General features: G+C 47.9%; 1 protein-coding gene across 1 annotated transcript in view; it reads left to right on the forward strand.

Moving 5' to 3' along the window:
* KMT2A (lysine methyltransferase 2A) overlaps nt 1-17,854 on the forward strand; it is a 43,104-nt gene that overhangs the window by 4,579 nt on the left and 20,671 nt on the right. Inside the window, exons 2-12 of the mRNA XM_062013961.1 lie at nt 5,789-5,858; nt 6,090-8,758; nt 9,833-10,010; nt 10,369-10,603; nt 11,876-11,940; nt 12,751-13,122; nt 13,738-13,811; nt 14,438-14,566; nt 15,427-15,540; nt 16,715-16,861; nt 17,093-17,188. Of these exons, the coding sequence (XP_061869945.1) occupies nt 5,789-5,858; nt 6,090-8,758; nt 9,833-10,010; nt 10,369-10,603; nt 11,876-11,940; nt 12,751-13,122; nt 13,738-13,811; nt 14,438-14,566; nt 15,427-15,540; nt 16,715-16,861; nt 17,093-17,188 (4,149 nt within the window). The remainder of the gene's footprint in view (nt 1-5,788; nt 5,859-6,089; nt 8,759-9,832; nt 10,011-10,368; nt 10,604-11,875; nt 11,941-12,750; nt 13,123-13,737; nt 13,812-14,437; nt 14,567-15,426; nt 15,541-16,714; nt 16,862-17,092; nt 17,189-17,854) is intronic.

The raw sequence follows: 17,854 nt of genomic DNA on the forward strand, positions 1-17,854 counted from the left end.
TAGCTTCCAGCCGCGAGCTGGTAACGGCGTGCACAGGCGCTTGTCTCCCGTGGACACCTGCGTGGCAGGACACTTGCTGCAGGTGCACAGCGTGCTGCCTGGTCAGCTCGCAGGCTCCGAGGCTTCAGTGGCAAACGACGCTGTCTCGTGTGCAGCGAAGCTGCGACGGGCACGCATGTTATTCAGGTTTCAGTGGTGTTTGGCTTCAGCGAACAGAAACGTGGGTAGCTTGTGTTCAGAGGGAGCCTTCCAGTTGAGTGCCTGCAATTCATTGGTTCAGATCCCAAGTCAGCGACGGTTTGTCACTCCAGCGGAGGTCATCTCCTCTTCTTGACCTGCCCTGTGCACTGCCTGAGGGAGCAGCATCTGATATGTTTTGGAAGGCATCCATGTCCCTTCCTTAGGAAGTCTGGGCTGCTTTACAGGGAAATACTGGTAAAGGGCAGGTGAAGGGAGCTACTGATGAGATACTGCATCTCAGCATTGGTGACTGCTGGGAATGACTTGAGCAAAGAATGCAGGTTCTTGTGAACTACTCCAATATGGTTCTCTTCTGCAAATGAAAACCTTTTAGCTGGATGACCACACAACATGAGCCACCGAGGGTGTGATGATTTTGTTTTTCACTGAGAGCATTGCAATTTGTTACGGTTAGTCCCATTAGTTCAGACTCGTGCATCACCAGCAAGTGAATTCTCAGACTTTGAGGTAAAGGGATACCATGGAATTCCCACAGAGCAATGAACTGTTCTCCTCTGGGCTAAGCTACAAAGCATGGTCTGAGTATAATAATGCTTTCCTGCTGGGTGAGAGGGATCTGTTTCTTTTGCAATGGTAGAGTTTGGTACTAAATATTTTCTCAGTGCATCGATGCAACAGCTGCAGAGCATAGCCATGTGCATGCAGAAGTGTCTGCAGCTTTGCAACCTGCTGCCCTGGTGCGTTGGCCAGGTCTGTTAGTTACATGTGCTTTTATTTAACAACAAGCTCTGGAATTCTTCCCTGTCCTCAGTTGCCCAAGTCCAGCTTTCTAAATGAAGATGCCTCAGCCAAGAGCCGTCTTCTGCGCTCAGGATGTGCTGTGTAGATTGACAAAAGGCTGAGTGGACCCTCAGCTGAGTTGGAATATAACAATAACCCCAGGTGCTCTGCTGCTTATTAGTGATGTGACATCGCTGGCAATCACTTGGGAAGCATCTCCCCGAACTCCCAGGCAACTCTGGTCTTGACACCAGCACGGAGTGTTCCTGGTGTTTATCTCAGGGTTGCTTATTGCCAACTCCCAAGGATGTGTACTCTGCTGAAAGAAGAGCACTCCTTTACTTTGCTGTAGTTACTGAGCAGGCCTCTGAATGGGCTTCTAAAAATACCTCCTCTCTTTCCAAGTATATGAGGTGCTGTAAAATTGGGTCCAGAAACAACTTGAGGAACGGGAAGGCAAGTAAAACATTGTTCAATTGAGTCTATTGTAAGATTAAATAAACCTCTTCAAGAGCTGATTGGAGCAGCTACATCTCTGGTTTAGTGCTTTCAACAGCTTCGATGGCAGTCCCGTGCAACTTCGTGGATCCATAGTGGTATCGGTTTTGCTATTCTTCCTCAGACAGAGATCGAACATCAGACAGTACCTCCAGGATAGCTTCTCATTTGAAGGTTAGTTTTCTTCCAAGATCTTCGCTGGGAGATTCTTCGACAAGTCATTTTGCTCAGGAAGGTTGTAGCAGAGATTTGCCTGCAGATTTTCTGTTCTTGTGGTAGCTAGGTTACTGTAAGAAAAGCCTTTCCTCATCTGCCCACAATGTGGAGGTTTAAACCAGTTGATGGTATAGTGTGATGTGTGAGTGGGAGATGGATGTGGAAGCTCTGCTGCCCAGGGAGAGATCTCCTCTTTCCTGCTTGGGTAGGCTTCGCGTCTTGCACTTGAGGCGAGTGTTTCCCATCCTTTTATTTATCCTCCCAAGTGACCTTTTTTGTGCTGCATTATTTTTTCACAGGTAAATGAGGCCATGTTCAAAATCATTATGGTTTTTAATAACTCTCCCATCTGTCGTGCGTTATAGTCACTTCTGAAAAAGTGAAGGGGAGTGGTTCCTGCATCATTTGCCTTATGACTGTGTTTTGGGTGTCTGATGGCTGACTGTATGGTTTAGCCTGGCAAGTGCATGCTGGTATTTGTGGCTTTCTCGATCTTCTCTGATAAGTAACACGGTTGCCCTCTTGGGTAGCGAGAGTGACCCATTGGAAGTCACCAATACGCTTGTGAATGCCACTGAACAAACACTAATGACACGTTGGTCATGCTGCTTGTAGTTGTACTTGAAGCCAAAGTGTTGAATTTGTGGAGAGAGCCTGTTTACCGTAGGCACGGCAGGTGACTGCTTGGTAGAAAATGAGAAAGAATTGTCATTCCCAGGATCTTGGGCCAAAGCCAGAGCTGAGCGTATCCCATTGGAAAAGCGAAGTGACAGAGCTCAGTTTTAAAACAATGTAGGACCCATGGAGGTGTGGATGATATAGTAGCCACAGATAAAATCATAAGGACTGTAGGACCCCGGATAACAAAATGAAGGAAACATTCATGGTAGCCATGCAAACTTGGAGGCAGATGCAAGTCAAGACCATTCGTTGCTTTGTTTTTCACTTCACGGTATCAGCCCTCAGGTATTTGTAGTGAGAGTGTCTCTGTCAGGGTGGTTTGATGGTAGCTGGGATGGGGGTAGGCTTTTTGGGAGAGCAGGGATGGGGGTTCTCTCACAGAAATCGCGCCTTGTGTCCTCATCTCTCCAGCCACCTTCACCATATGCTCATTGACTGTGTTTCATATGAGGTGCATCTGTCTGGAGGTTTCCAATCCTTGGCCAACAGCAAGCGTTTCATACGCATGCGAGTCAAGTGCCAGTAACTGATTTCACTGTCGAGTATGATTTTACATTACTCTGAACTTACCTGCTTCTCTGGTCAGGGATGGTCTCTGATTGCACCTGGTAAATAAGTCTTTGTGCCTGTTACTCTTTCTCAAAGTAAGTTATTTAGTGTTCTAAGAGGTCTGTTGGAGATGTGAGTGGTAGTTGGTGCTGGGTACGTTGCCACTGCCCTAGAGAGGGCTCTGTATTTTGTGGGTTTGCTTCTCAGGTTGTCCCATTGTGTTTCTGGAGGTACAGCTGTGAGCTGCCCCTTGCTCAGAGGTGTTCCCACACAGCAAAGAAATGAAGCACTGGGGAGCTGCTTAAGTGGAGCTGGGAGACTTGGAAATGAGTTGTTACACGCTGTCTTTTTTCACCAGGCAGTCTATAGGATTCTGTTATGAGGGGCTGTATCTGTGCCCTAAGGGCCTTCTGCTTGCAGCGGTAGGTTCTCTGTCCTTAGGGGAGATGTGCTGGTGCACGCACATTCAGCATCGTTCAGCCCATCTCTGTACCTGGCGCACGCTCTGTGCACAGTCGTGCATTCAGAAACACTGCAGATCTCAGGTTCCGGTCGACTAACCAAGAAGAAATTGCATTGGGTAGGCAGCTGCTTCCTTTACATTTCTAAACCTGACCGTTTGTCGGTAGCTGCTTGTTTTCCTGGCGGCCTTCTCGGCGTTCAGACCGCTTCAGTCCACGCTGGTGCCTGTTGGCAGCCTGTCCCTTTGCTGGTGGGTGCAGGGGCCGCGTTCCCGCCAAGGCAGTGCCTGCGCAGCACTGTTTACATCTTGCAGTGAGCCCACGTGCTCGGGGAGTGGCAGGCAGGCGTGATGGGCCATTGATCCGCAGTGCTGGGAGCAGGAGCGGGCAGCCGGTGCTGCTGCAGCCTCGCTCTCTCCGCTTTCCTTGCTGTAGAGTTGCAGTTGGGAAGAGGCAGCTTTTCCCTTCCAGGCAAAGGTTTCGAAGGCATTCTGTGCCATGCAAGGTTCGTGTGGTAGAAGCAATGCATTTTGACATGATTTTAATTCTCTGAAGTTGCTTTATCATTGCTTTTCCTGGTTTTTGTGGTGTTGCTGCTGCAACTGCAGATAACTGATAGTCAGCAAGGATGTGAGGAAGGGCAGGACTGTCCCCTTCTCCAGCAGCAGGTGTTGGTAGCAGCTCACAGCGAGTGTCAGCTGCAGTCTGTGTGTTTTGTATTTGACTCTCTAAGAGCATTATCTGCATCGAAAACATGAATGACCCTCTGTTGAGAATAGGTGCTCAGGTTTGAATTGTTTTAACACTGAGGCTTGTCAAACAGAAACCAAGCGGAACATTTTGAGAAGTGTCTTGCCTTAAGCCTTGATGCTTTTTGTTGCACCACAGCTGTCCTGCAGACACAGGGATGGGTCTCGGTGTCTGTGGTTTAACTTCTTTAAAACTGAGCTGGGATTTTTGTAGCTGAGACTTTGCATGGCCTGCCTTGTAAGCTGGTGATTTAGAAGTGTCACCTAGAGACAGAAAAAAGGCTCTGTTGGGATGAAGCCTTTTAGCTGTGACAGGGAACGGTGTTATTCCGTTGCACAGCTTACCACGTTCTATTCAGCGTTGCACCTTTCTGCTCTTGGATGCTGTTCCTGTGGTGCTTGCTCCTCTCAAAGCTCTTTGTGGCACAGGTCATTACAGAAACAACGTGGTTTGGTTACTGTCTCACACGTGGCCATGTTGCACAGTGGCTTCAGGAAGCACACAACAAGTGGCATCTCCGTTTTCACAGCTCAGAGGAAACTCAAGACTGGCGAATATAAATACTGGAGGTGAAATCAGACCGGGAGAGCTGTGACAATGTACAAACAGAACCGTGTCACCAGTTTTGGTGGCAGATGAACAGGACTGATGTTTCAGCATGCTCCCTGGAAATGCCTTCACGTGAACAGAGTGCCTTGAACATCTCTGAAGTGTAACAGTTGCTAAAGATGGTGGTTCAGTAGCAAGAAATGCTTTTAAAGTGATGGCTTTGCTGGGAACAGTAGGAGAGGTCACGCTTGGTGTCTCGCAGAGAAAGCCTGATCTGCCACTGTACTGAGTTTGCAGAGGTTGTGGGTATTTAGTGCTATGACAGGCAATGCCTATTGCGGGGGGAATGATCGGTGCCTGAGTCTTCGGGATGATGCTGTCTTCCCTTCAGCCACTGTAGTTGACTTGAGCTTGTTCCTTAGCTGGTCTCGGAGGTGGCTGTGTGATAGAGCTGATGGGGTGGGATTCATCTGAAGGCATGCCAATCTTCAGGGGGTCCAAAAAGGTCCTGAAATCGTGCATTTTCCTTCCAGAGGCTGTTGGCATCGCTGTCAGGTCTTGTGGGAGCAGGTGGCCAACCCTCCCTCAGGGAGCTGTCAGAAAGGGACCGGAGCGAGCCCTGAGGTCTTGTTCGAGCTCCTGGATGCTCAGTCAGAGTTGTAGATGCTTCTGCTCATCCAGAGAGGCTTTTATGTGAGTTTGAAGGAAGTTAGTCTTACATTTGTACTAGAAAAATAAACACAGAAGCACTGCTTTTTCTTCAGTATGTCTTCAGGGTACTCTGAAAATAGCTTCTAAGAGGAGACCTGTGCGGTTTGGTAAGAGCAACAGATTTTATGTGCTAAGGCTTGATTTCCGTGTACCCTTGTCCTTTGTTTCCCCATAACTCTTTTTGATCGTTCTGGAGCTGTAGACTATAGCTGCTTTCTATGTAGTTACACAAGTTGTATTTCCCTTTCACCAATTGTTTGCTAGAAGACAGAATGCCAGGGTCACCTGAGGAGGGGAGGCCCTCTAGAGACCTCTTGCCCTTTGATCGGAGTGAAGTTCCTTTTGCTATTTGTGTCGATGTCTTCCAATTTCCATCCCCTTTCTCATTGCAGGATGAACAGTTTTTAGGTTTCGGTTCAGATGAGGAAGTCAAAGTACAAAGTCCCACCAGGTCCCCCACAGGTACGTTCAAGTCTGCTTTCTCTTTTGTGTGGGAGAAGAGATTTGCTGGGAAGGTGCTCTTTGCACGTGCCAATGGAACTGTGTTTTTATCTGTTCATTAACTAAAACGTCTCAGCAACTCACGCGGGCGGTGGGAGTGTTCCTGAGCAAATACTCGTGTGACCTGAGTAATGCTTGCCTGACGCTCGGAGAGATTTAACACATGCTCTGCACTCTCTGCTTCCCTCTCAGTTAAATCTAGTCCGCGGAAACCTCGTGGGAGACCCCGCAGTAGTTCTGACAGAAGTTCAGCTGTACTGTCAGACTCTTCATCAGTGTGTTCCCCTTCGAGCAAGTCTGAGACCACCTCCATGGAGAAGGTAAAGAAGAAGGAATTGAAGAGCGGGGAGAAGAGACGAGGAAGACCTCCGACACTTACGAGCGTCAAGTTCAAATTGTCCCAAGTGAAGGACACATCAGACGTTCAGAAGGGCAGCAAAGAAGAAAAAGAGAGTCTGAAAAAAATCAAAAGGTCACCATCCACTACATTTCAGCAAGCAACTAAAATCAAGAAACTGAGAACTAGTAAGCTCTCCCCACTCAAATCTAAATTTAAACCTGGGGCGAAACTTCAGATTGGGAGGAAGAGCGTTCAGATCGCGCGCAGGAGAGGGAGGCCACCGTCCTCTGAACGTTTAAAGACTTCCTCAACCTTAGTCATAAACTCGCAGCTGGAGAAGCCCCAAAGGATTCGCAAAGAAAAAGATGGCACGCCACCTCTTACGAAAGAGGAGAAGACTGCTGTCAGGCAAAGCCCGCGCAGGATTAAGCCTGTCAGGATTATACCTTCCACCAAAAGGACGGATGCCACAATTGCAAAGCAGCTCTTGCAGAGAGCTAAAAAGGGGGCGCAGAAAAAGATCGAGAAAGAAGCAGCCAAACTGCAGGGCCGAAAGGGGAGAACCCAGCTCAAAAATATCCGACAGTTCATCATGCCGGTTGTGAGCGCAATCTCCTCGCGGATCATTAAAACACCCAAGCGGTTCATCGAGGATGAGGACTACGATCCTCCTATTAAAATATCCAGACTCGAATCCACGCCCAACAGCAGGTTCAGCGCCACGTCCTGTGGCTCCAGTGAAAAGTCCAGTGCTGCGTCTCAGCATTCGTCTCAGATGTCTTCAGACTCCTCGCGGTCCAGTAGCCCCAGCGTGGATACGTCCACGGACTCCCAGGCTTCCGAGGAGATGCAGACGCTTTCCGAGGAGCGAAGCAATACTCCAGAAGTTCACGCACCACTGCCTGTTTCTCAGTCCCCTGAAAACGATAACGGGGACAGGAGAAACAGGAGGTTTTCAATAACGGAAAGAAGTTTTGGCCAGAGGACTGGTAAAAAGCTGTCGGCCTTACCAAGCGTGCCGCAGCAGCAGTCCTCCTCCTCTCCTCCTCCCCCTTTGCTCACTCCCCCACCACCGCTGCAGCCCACTTCCAGCATCTCAGACCATACCCCTTGGCTCATGCCTCCTACCATACCCTTAGCCTCACCCTTCCTTCCCGCTTCTGCTGCGCCGATGCAAGAGAAGCGGAAGTCGATCCTGCGAGAGCCGACGTTTAGGTGGACCTCCCTGAAGCATTCCAGATCGGAACCGCAGTACTTCTCCTCAGCCAAGTATGCCAAAGAGGGTCTCATCCGCAAACCGATATTTGACAACTTCAGGCCCCCACCGCTGACGCCAGAGGACGTTGGCTTTGCGTCAGGCTTCTCAACGCCAGGCGCCACGGCTCCAACGCGCCTGTTCTCTCTTCACTCTGGAACGAGGTTTGATATGCACAAGAGAAGTCCTCTGCTGAGAGCGCCCAGATTCACACCGAGCGAGGCCCACTCCAGGATCTTTGAGTCCGTGACTCTGCCCTCGTCCGTTGGTCGTGCCACCACAGGGACCTCTGCCGCGGGTGGCTCCTCGAGGAAGAGGAAGAGGAGAGTGTTCAGCCCCATCCGCTCAGAACCCCGGTCTCCTTCACACTCCATGAGGACGAGAAGCGGGAGACTTAGCACCTCTGACCTGACAACTCTCACCCCGCAGTCTTCTGTCTCTTCTTCATTAACGAGCATTTCTGTTAGTTCTCTTGCCACTAGTGCCTTAAATTCAACTTTTACTTTTCCTTCCCACTCCCTGTCACAGTCTGGGGAATCAGCAGAAAGAAGCCAGAGGCCGAGGAAGCAGACTAGCACTCCGGCAGAGCCTTTCTCATCTGGCAACCCTACTCCTCTCTTCCCCTGGTTCACATCGAGTCCCCAGACAGAGAGAGGCAGGAACAAGGACAAGGCGGCGGAGGAACTCTCTAAAGATAAAGACGCTGACAAGAGCTTGGAGAAGGACAAGAGCAGAGAGAAAGACCGAGAGAGAGAAAAGGAGAACAAGCGGGAGTCAAGGAAGGAGAAAAGGAGGAAAGGGTCTGAAATTCAAAGTAGCTCTGCTCTGTTTCCTGTAGGCAAAGCATCCAAAGAAAAAGCTGTCAGCGAAGATGGTGCGGCATCGTCGTCTGCCAAAAAACCTGCCGGGCGGAAGAAGTCTACGGCGTCGGATCCCGCGGCAGATGCTTCCGCTGCTGCTGTGGTAGATACAGCAGTCATCAAGACCAAAATGTCCAAGAAAGGGAGAGGGGGGTTAGACAAATCAGATCTGGACCTCAGCCCTGCTGTGCCGTCTTCAGAGAAGGAAAAAGCCCTGCGTCTTTCTGCTCCTTCGTCAAGCGCTGTTAAACATTCCGCTTCCTCCATCAGCTCTATGTTGGCTCAAGCAGACAAACTGCCAATGACTGACAAGAGGGTGGCCAGCCTTCTGAAGAAGGCAAAAGCCCAGCTGTACAAAATTGAGAAGAGCAAGTCCCTCAAGCAGGCAGATCAGCCAAAAGCACAGGTACGCCTTTTTCCACAATTGTACTGTTTCGGTTCTTTTTGTGGAGCGCAGCTTGTTTTGAGCTTGGGCTGAAAGTCACAAGTAGCTTTTGTATCCTGAGCGTGAAAAATTAACGTGCCGAGCTAAGCAGCTGTTAGTGCAACAGATGGCAAACGATCCAAGAATGAGAAGCCCTGGGCAGAAGCTGAGGGGGAGAGGGAGCTGCTGTTGTGGTCGACTCAGGGGGGAGCTGCATGCATTTTTAGAGATCAGTACAGCGTAACTGCTCACTGGGTTTCTCTGAATAAATCTGAGCAAAGTGATCATCCAAAGCAGTCAAACTCTCTGTCCAAAGCACGCTTCCAACAAACTGCAGTAGTGTGTGTTGGCCTCAGTGTTTCTTGTAGGCCCTTCTGAAGGTAAAGTTGGTCTGGGCTCTTCATTTTTTAACTTCAAACGGTGATGCGTTAAAGTGTGAGTGAAATGTGCCTATTTTAAATAGAAAACTCTTTTTTTTTTTTGTCTCTAACGTGAATAAATGCATGTTTCTGTGTGTCTGTTCTGGTATGGAGGGAGGAGTGCAGGCCCTCACAATTACTTGTTTGGGGGAGTTCTTTTATCAGGAGATGTTTCAGAATCCTGCGATGAGAATATGGGAAATAGCACCAAAGTGCTACATTTCTTTTAGCCCCTCATCTTAAAGGCTAGCAGCTACAAAGCTATCAAACAGCTTGATTTACTTCGGGCTATCACTGGATTGGTTCATACCAAATGTCAGTCTTATTCCAGTCAGCTCTGATCTTTGTGATACCAATGCCTTGATAACACAGCTTCATGAGCGAGTTTGCTTCCAGTAGGTGGAAACTTACCTTGTCATTCCAAGTTATTAAAACCTCTTGTTCTCTTGGATCACCAAGGCTCAGAAGGCCAAGAGTCTTTAATTTTATCCCGATTCTTATAGAGCGCAAGCCAAGAGACAAATTTCTGCCAAATTAGCTCCTTTGAGGTAGTTTAGAAGTTTCTATTCCATATTTCCCAGTCTCATTTGGTCACTGTTCTTAGGAATACTGTCTATTCTCATTTTCTGACATCTAGGGACAGGAGAGTGACTCGTCAGAAACGTCGGTTCGAGGACCACGGATCAAACATGTTTGCAGGAGAGCAGCCGTGGCGCTGGGCCGCAAGCGAGCCGTGTTTCCTGATGACATGCCCACTCTGAGTGCCTTACCCTGGGAAGAGCGGGAGAAGATACTGTCTTCCATGGGGAATGATGGTGAGTGAAGGTTTTTAGCTTTCATCTGTGGATTCACGCAAGGTCAGCTTTCGATGGCTGCTTGAAATAAGTGATTAAAGAGGGAAGGCATGTTAAACAGCTCCAGGCTCTCTGTTACAGTGTCACTATGTTACAGTTATCGCTGGTGATTGCTGTAAACCTGTGTTATGTGGTAAACTTTTCCTCTGCTGAGGAGTGTATGTGCACGTGTACATGTGCACGTGTCTGCTCACACGTACCTCTTGTGTGGCTCTGCAGAAGGGCTTACACTTATTGGGATCAATTCTGTTAGCAAATAAGATGCTTCTCAAGCCTTCTGTGACATCAGTGAATTCACGCTGGACATTTTTGTTGATAGATAAGTCGTCGATCGCTGGCTCAGAAGAGGCTGAACCTCTCGCTCCACCTATCAAGCCGATTAAGCCTGTTACTAGGAACAAGGCACAGCAAGAGCCTCCGGTGAAGAAGGGCCGGCGCTCAAGGCGCTGTGGGCAGTGTTCGGGCTGCCAGGTTCCAGAGGACTGTGGTGTCTGTACGAACTGTCTAGACAAACCCAAGTTTGGCGGGCGCAATATAAAGAAGCAGTGCTGCAAGTAAGTGTGTGTCCAGGGAAGGGTTCAGGTGTTCCCTACGCTGAGTGGGATGAGTGCAGCCACGCTGAGGGACAGGGAACATCACGTCTACCCTGTAATGCAGGCCTTGGCTAAACTGGCCCTGGGCTGGGGCTGGGTCACAGCAGGGAACTGTAAACATTCTAAGAGTCAAGATCCCAGTTCAAGGTGTCCTTATTATGAGCTCTTTTTCTCAAGTTCCGTTCTGATTTGCTCTCCCCAGCACGATGAGACTGGCGTAGCATTGAAAAGTGGTTGGTGTGAGACCAGTGGCCGTCATTAGGCAGCGTGGGTTTCTGCAAGAAGGGCAACTTAAACGGAAATACTTAGCTCTTTTTCTCCCAAATTACATTTCTGAAGAATTTGTGTTTTCAATGCTGTGTTTGTCTGTTGTGTGTACACTTCACATGTCAAAGATGTCTCCGTGTCATTAAGAAACACCACTTATCCTTGGTTTTTCCTATCATTTCTTAGAAAAGTCACTTAGCCTGAACCTTTTGCTTTTTTAAACTGCTGCATTAAATTGAATTTACCAGACTAGATAATCTGTCTTGAAAGGCAGCAGCTGAAGTGGCACCAATAGAGATCGTTGTGGTATGAAAGCTATTTATAAAGCAGAGCTGTGAGAATTGCTCTGTAGTGTTCATCTGTGTGAAAACACTCTGCAGACTGCGATCTCTAAGTAGTCTCGCTCTTCACAGCTCTGCCCAGGCATCAGGCTAGGTTTCAAAACCATGGGCCCGCCACATGAATGAAGCTGGAAGCAAAGCCTGGCCCAACCTATGCAAAATGTAAGAGAAACGAAGGCTTCAAAAAGGCTTGGTTGCCTGATACAATCTTGCTTCAGGAGTCACTGCCTTGGTCTGAAATTATCTCAGTTTGGATTACGTAAAAGCTACAGCTGAGAGAATTTGATGAGGTTTCTGAGAGCTCTTGGGAGTGTTCTGGTGCTTCTCAAATCTAAGAAAGGGCATGGAAGGGGGATTTAGCAGTGAAGCAGTGTTGTTACGTAAGCGGTTTTATTAACCTCAAAGTAGCGTTAGAGTGTGGAAAACCAAAAGGGAAATACAGAGGAAAAGGAGAAGTTTCTTTTATGTGTCTTTGAAGAAAGGAGAGGGAGGGGGAAAGAAAAGACTGCTTGGGAAAAGCTAGTAGGTGTATTGGTAATGTTGTTTTCAGTTTTTCATGTGTACAGACTCTCCTCTTAATGTCTGCCGTTCTCTTCTGACTTCACAACATTCTTTTTCTTTTTAGGATGAGGAAATGTCAGAATCTACAGTGGATGCCTTCAAAAGCCTATCTCCAGAAGCAAGCTAAAGGTAGGCTAAAACGCTTGGTTCGAGTATGGCACGGGAGAGAAATTTATGTGTCTTAAATTTTGCTCCTTGTGCTGTCATTGTGGCTATACTGAGCTTATAAAAGGTTCGTCTGCGGCCAAATGCTAAGGGTGGGCCTGTCTGCTCTGCTGGCCTCAGGTGGAAGCTGTGGGAGAGATGCGAGTCCAGGCAGCATCAGTGCTCCCTGACAGTGGCTGTTTTCAGCACTGCACATGTAGCTTCTCCTTTTGTAGGGAACTGCTGCTGATGGCAGGTCAGTCTCCACTCTGCCCTTCAGGTGAAGCGTTTCTCAGAGGCTTGCCTGCTCCTGAGTGATATGAGGACTGATGGGTCTGTTGGAGCTGCCTCGTCTCTGACATAAGGCACGAGCGAGCCGTCACAAGTGTTCTGTTAAATCCCTGCCAGGAGACCTCGGTGCCGGACCTCTGGAGGTCTGTGTGTCAGCATGACAGGGTCAGGCGGCTGCCTCGAATGCCCTGAACTTCACCGTACAAAGTCTGCTTTCTCCTTGGCACAGTTAAGCTCTGAATCTGCTTTACTGCAGGAGGGTTTTGCTTACTGCTCTGTCAGAATAGAGGCCCCAAGGTATTAGAACACAGGCTGCAATGTAAGCCAAGTGCAGTGATGTGAACGACAACATGCTTTATGTTTTGGAGTACTCTTTTTTTCTTTTATAAGCTGTAGAGACAAAATCTGACATCAAAGTATTTGTTTCCATGTTCAAAAGAGAAGCAAATCATTGGAAGTCACACCATTTGTCTGTCTTGCTTTATTGATGCTGCTTCTTCCTAGCTGCAAAAAAGAAAGAGAAGAAGTCGAAGGCAAATGAAAAGAAAGAAAGCCATTCTGGAAAGAACCAGTTGGACTCTGGACAGAAGCAAACTTCTCAGGCTGTCACATCAAGAGAAGACAACGCTCTAAAGAAGAACAGTGAGCCTGCCCGGAAGCCCGTTGAGGAGAAGCATGAGGATGGGAATTCCTCTGTTCCGGTGTCGGAGCCCAAACAGGTCCCCGCATCTGGTACCAGAAAGACTGGCAAGCAGACAACACCGCCAGTACAGCTCGCTCCATCTCAGCCACCCAGCTCAGGACCTTTGAAAAAAGAAGCACCTAAACTTCCCACTTCTGAGCCTAAGAAAAAGCAGACTCCCCAGCCAGAAATAGGTAAATGGCACTGTTTATCCTCATTATGTTTGAATCACATTAAGTAACGATGTTAGTACCGCTGAAAGCTGTTGGATGCTTATAACCGGCTTTATGATCTGTCGAAGTGAGGTCAGAGTGGTTTGGAACCTGTGCTTAGAACTGGCATCCTTTGTCTTAGGCTGCAGGGTGTGTGTTTGGGCAGGGAGAAAGACAGACGTCTTGGTTTTGACTTTTAGCCACGATGTCTTGATAGACCTGAAGTACATCTTCAGTACTGTGGGGTCTGTCAACTGCTCACAGTCTGAATATGTGGAACAACAAAGATGTAGTCTCTTAGTACAAAACCGTAGTCCGCCACTGCACGTAGTGCAGAACAGCATGAACAGTGACCAGCAAGGCAACTCCAGGACTTGAGTGACTTTGCACCCGAAGTGCCTCGGGTTTTCAGCAAAACAGATCTTCCAGCTCGTGCCTCGAGGAGTCTGCTCAGATGAGGCGCCCTCACAGAAGAGGGTGGAAAAAATTCCAGTCTGAAATTCACTGCATGTTACCCAGATGATTTTTTTTCCCTTTTCTCCTCTACAGGTGGCTGTTAGTTGCTTGAAATACTCATAATTTTCCTCCCTTTCCTAGGCACAGAACACAGCAAACAGAAAAAAATTGCTCCCCGTCCAACTTTCCCTGTGAAACAGAAACCAAAAGAAAAGGTGAATACCGTTTTTTGTACACAGTAAATTTCAGGAGGCTGGCACTTGTGTCTGTCTAGAGAGTAGCACTGTATTCCTTAACCCCCTGATCGAGTGTCTTTTTGTACTTAATGCTGTTAGATTTTCCCTTGGGTCAGTATGCGGACACCAAAGTACCCGGCGTCTGCCTAAGATTCGGGTCGGATGTGAACTTGTTCTCTAAGAACGGTGTGTTGTGAGGCGGAGGCTTTTCTGTAAGAAATGGAACTACCTTCATCTGGGAAGCAGCTCCATTCTGACAAACCCATAAATAATTGTCTTCCTGAAACCTGAGAGAGGAATGTGTAGGGACTAATTACATCCAGAGTTGCCCTGGTGTGGGAAAACAAACCTCAGTGCTCTGATGAGAGAGTGCAACGTGGTGTTAGAGGAGAATGCAGCGGGTCGAATTAGAAGCCTAACGTTGTGTGGAGCGCTCCTGAGGAATGGCTTGCACAACGGCTGCTTTCCTGCAGTTTTCACGTGCTCGTTGATTCTGTGATGGTTTGGGGGTTTTGTCTTGTAAAGTGCCTACAGGGTTTTATATAATGTGAGTGAAGTGACGAGATTTGGGGTTGGGATTAATGCAGGCTCCTTTACTTGACTAGGAAAAGCCCCCTCCTATAAGCAAGCCAGAAAGCAGCACGCTGAATTTGCTCAGCACTCTGACTAATGGAAGCAGTTCCAAGCAAAAGCCACCTACAGACGGAGTCCACAGAATCCGAGTGGATTTCAAGGTAGAGGACACAATGTTTTAAGTATTTGAATGTTACCTGGCTCTAACCACTGGAAGTAGTCCCTCAGGAGCGCTGGCGGTGACTTCTAAGTGTGTGTGTGTGTGGTGCCAACCGCAAATAGGAGCCTTCATGACGAGCCACTCGGTTGATTTTTAGAAGCTTGTTTTGCCTTTTTTTTTCCTTATAATTAGAGTACTGGATGAAGAGACACTTAAAGCTTTAAAAACCTAACTGTCAATGTGTGAGGATGAGCAAGAAATTGAGGTTAATGAAGAATTATTCCATTAAGATGGAACTATAAAACCTTACCACAACTTGGGCCAACGAGATTTGGGGAAAATGTTAGTAACTTGTAATTCACAACATTTGGGATACATCTGGGGTTTTTTAAATGATAAATCATGTACTTTTTTTTTTTGAACAACGGTGTTGAAATAATAAAAGTGAATATTTTGCTAATAATTTTTCAGTCCATCTATAAGTGTTGATCCTGGAGATTATAGTGAGATCTCGTAAGTGTTTTATACAAATATGGAGCTTTTAATAAAGTACAATTCTTCTGAAGTTTCACTTCTAGTAGTAATTGTGCAATCGTGGGAGATTTTGTCTTGTTCCGAGGCTTGCTTTCCGTAGAAGGAAGGCTAGTGTATTATTGAGCGCTCTTGGCCAGGACAGCGCCGAGATGTAGCTATTCCAGAGACACCCGAAAGTAGACCGAGGTGTAGAAGCCGAAATCATTTCAGTTTGAGACCATTTAATCGCAGGCCCAGAACATGTAAAGCGGCAGTCAATGTGAGCACTTTAATACTGATGTTGTATTGCCTTGTTCTGCATGGTGATGTGTCCTTTTGTGCTTTCAGGAGGACTGTGAAGTGGAGAATGTTTGGGAGATGGGTGGGTTAGGCATCGTCACCTCGGTACCTATTACTCCCAGGGTGGTCTGTTTTCTCTGTGCCAGCAGTGGACACGTGGAGGTAAAGCATCGCGTTCTGCTGTTGTTGACTTAGTTACAGCACCTTGTTGTTAAGAAAAGAAATAAAAGATACTGTGACCATAATCCAGAAGAAAGTAATAACCTGTAAATCTGTCCTTGCTAAACTGTGTCCCAAGATACTGAAATGGAAGGCGTTCAAAATCAGTTTGGAAACCTCTGTGGTGGTTACTTTGGAGGTGAACTGTGTTAGACGTAAAAAGAATAGAATGTTTGAGAGACCTCCTGTCTCCTCTTAATCTGGAGTCCCACAGCCGATGTAAAGCAGGGGCTTTGCGTTCTTTTAACTTGAAATATGAAAAGCTGCCCAATAATCTTAAAGGGCTTTGGGCAGTGTTGACTCTCCCAGGTATGTCTGTATCTGCTGAGAGCAGCCAACTGTTACTGAAATGTGAGTGGGAGGATTGTGGTGCTGCATAAAGAGATTGATTAAGATGTCTTAAATGCGTGTCCAGGTGTAGATAGATGCCTTCTCAACACCTCATCCTTCCTCAGAAGGTGATGCCAGCATTCTAGAAAAGGTTTGATCAGAACAAGTGAACAATACTTGGGGATCAGGAGGTTGAGTTCTGCATGAGGGCAGCGGTGCCCTTGAGGACGTGCACGTCCAGTGGGGCACGGAGCCGTTCCCTTCTTGGTCAGGTTGCTCAAGGGGACAGATGGTTCTTCTGTCCCCTCTCAGCCTGTGGAGTTCTTGCATTAAGGGTGATTCTTTTTCTTGAATGGCCAGCCTTGTAGGGGGTATTTAGAAATCAGGAGAGCTGTTACGTGGCCACTTAAGCTCGACGGATGGAGAGATGTCTCTCTTTGCTCTGCACGTCCCTTACTTCTGCACCAAGTGACTTTTGTGGTGCAGCTGGCTTACGTTACAGCGAGGGAGGGAAATCCAGAAGAGCCCCATAGGCCTTTGCCAATGCTCAGAATACTTAGCCAATGAGTACCAGCCTCCCCTTCACTGCTAGATGCCTAGTTTGAGTAGACAAGCATGTGTTTGGGCTGTCTGAAGTGCACACAGTTTCCCTCCCAAAACACGCCAGTGGATGTGTTTATTGTGTGAGCGGTAATGCAGAATTTGAAGTAGCTGGGAGCACGAGGGGGCTTTTTGGGGGGCTTTGGAGCAGCTTCTGCCTCGCTAAAACCCAGCTCTCCCGTTGCAGTTCGTGTACTGCCAGGTCTGCTGTGAGCCCTTCCACAAGTTCTGCTTGGAGGAGAGCGAGCGGCCCCTGGAGGACCAGCTGGAGAACTGGTGCTGCCGCCGCTGCAAGTTCTGCCACGTCTGTGGGAGACAGCACCAGGCCACCAAGGTACCCACCAAGGTACCCCTGACCTGCAGAGGGCACCCTGCCCTGCCCCTGGCCTCGTCTCGCTCCAGGGCGACAGCGGGGACACACAGGGGCTCTGCCTCACTGCTGCTGATGGATGGGGAGAGGGACTCTCGAGCTGCTCTGCTGCAACTTCTCCCTCTGTCCCTGAGCAGAAAATGAGGGCTTTGCATCCCCTCTCTGCTCCAATGCTTTCTCCTCTTATTCTTGTAGCAGTTGCTGGAATGTAACAAGTGCCGAAACAGCTATCACCCCGAGTGCCTGGGCCCAAACTACCCAACCAAACCCACCAAGAAAAAGAAAGTTTGGGTGAGGGATTTTGATTTCTTCTTTGGATATTTCACTTGACTGTTCGTGGTGCCGTGGGCCAGAGCTCTGTAGATCGCTTTGCTCTGGCCTTTTAAGGCAGGATGCCTGCTGCATCACAAGGTGCACCTGCAGTATATAGTGAGGTAGATGGCTGGTAAGGTTGTATCAATTATTCTGGTCCTGGTCTCAGTAGGTGGAAGAAGCTCTTTAGAATGAAAGCATTCACCTTGTTAACAAAGTTACCAGTTGATCAACAACTGGGATTGGTGCACTAATTTGTATCTTTCAAGATTTTGCTCTAAACAAGTGCAAAAGCTTTGCCTATAAGGTATTTGGTTCTAACAGTTTTGAGGTGTTTTCTACTACAACATCCTCAGAGCTGGAAAGCCGTTAAAAGAAGGCTTTGTATTTAGGTGAGAGGAAGTGCCACAACTGCATATGCTATTGTACTATGTGAAGGGAAAGGTCTTGTTTTCTTCTGCAGTGCAAATATGGATGAGGCAACTAAACTCTGACCTAGTTCCTCTTTTTTGGGGGGTCTCATCGTGTCATCAGCAATTTACGATAAAGGGAGTGAAAGTTGTGGCATTTTAGTGAAGGTGCTGGCGTTTGAAACTGCTTCTTCTTGTCGTAAAGACTGAAACGTATCCTTAGGACTAAAGAGCA

This window comes from Colius striatus, chromosome 23, assembly GCF_028858725.1.
Source record: "Colius striatus isolate bColStr4 chromosome 23, bColStr4.1.hap1, whole genome shotgun sequence".
NCBI classification, from domain to species: Eukaryota; Metazoa; Chordata; class Aves; order Coliiformes; family Coliidae; genus Colius; species Colius striatus.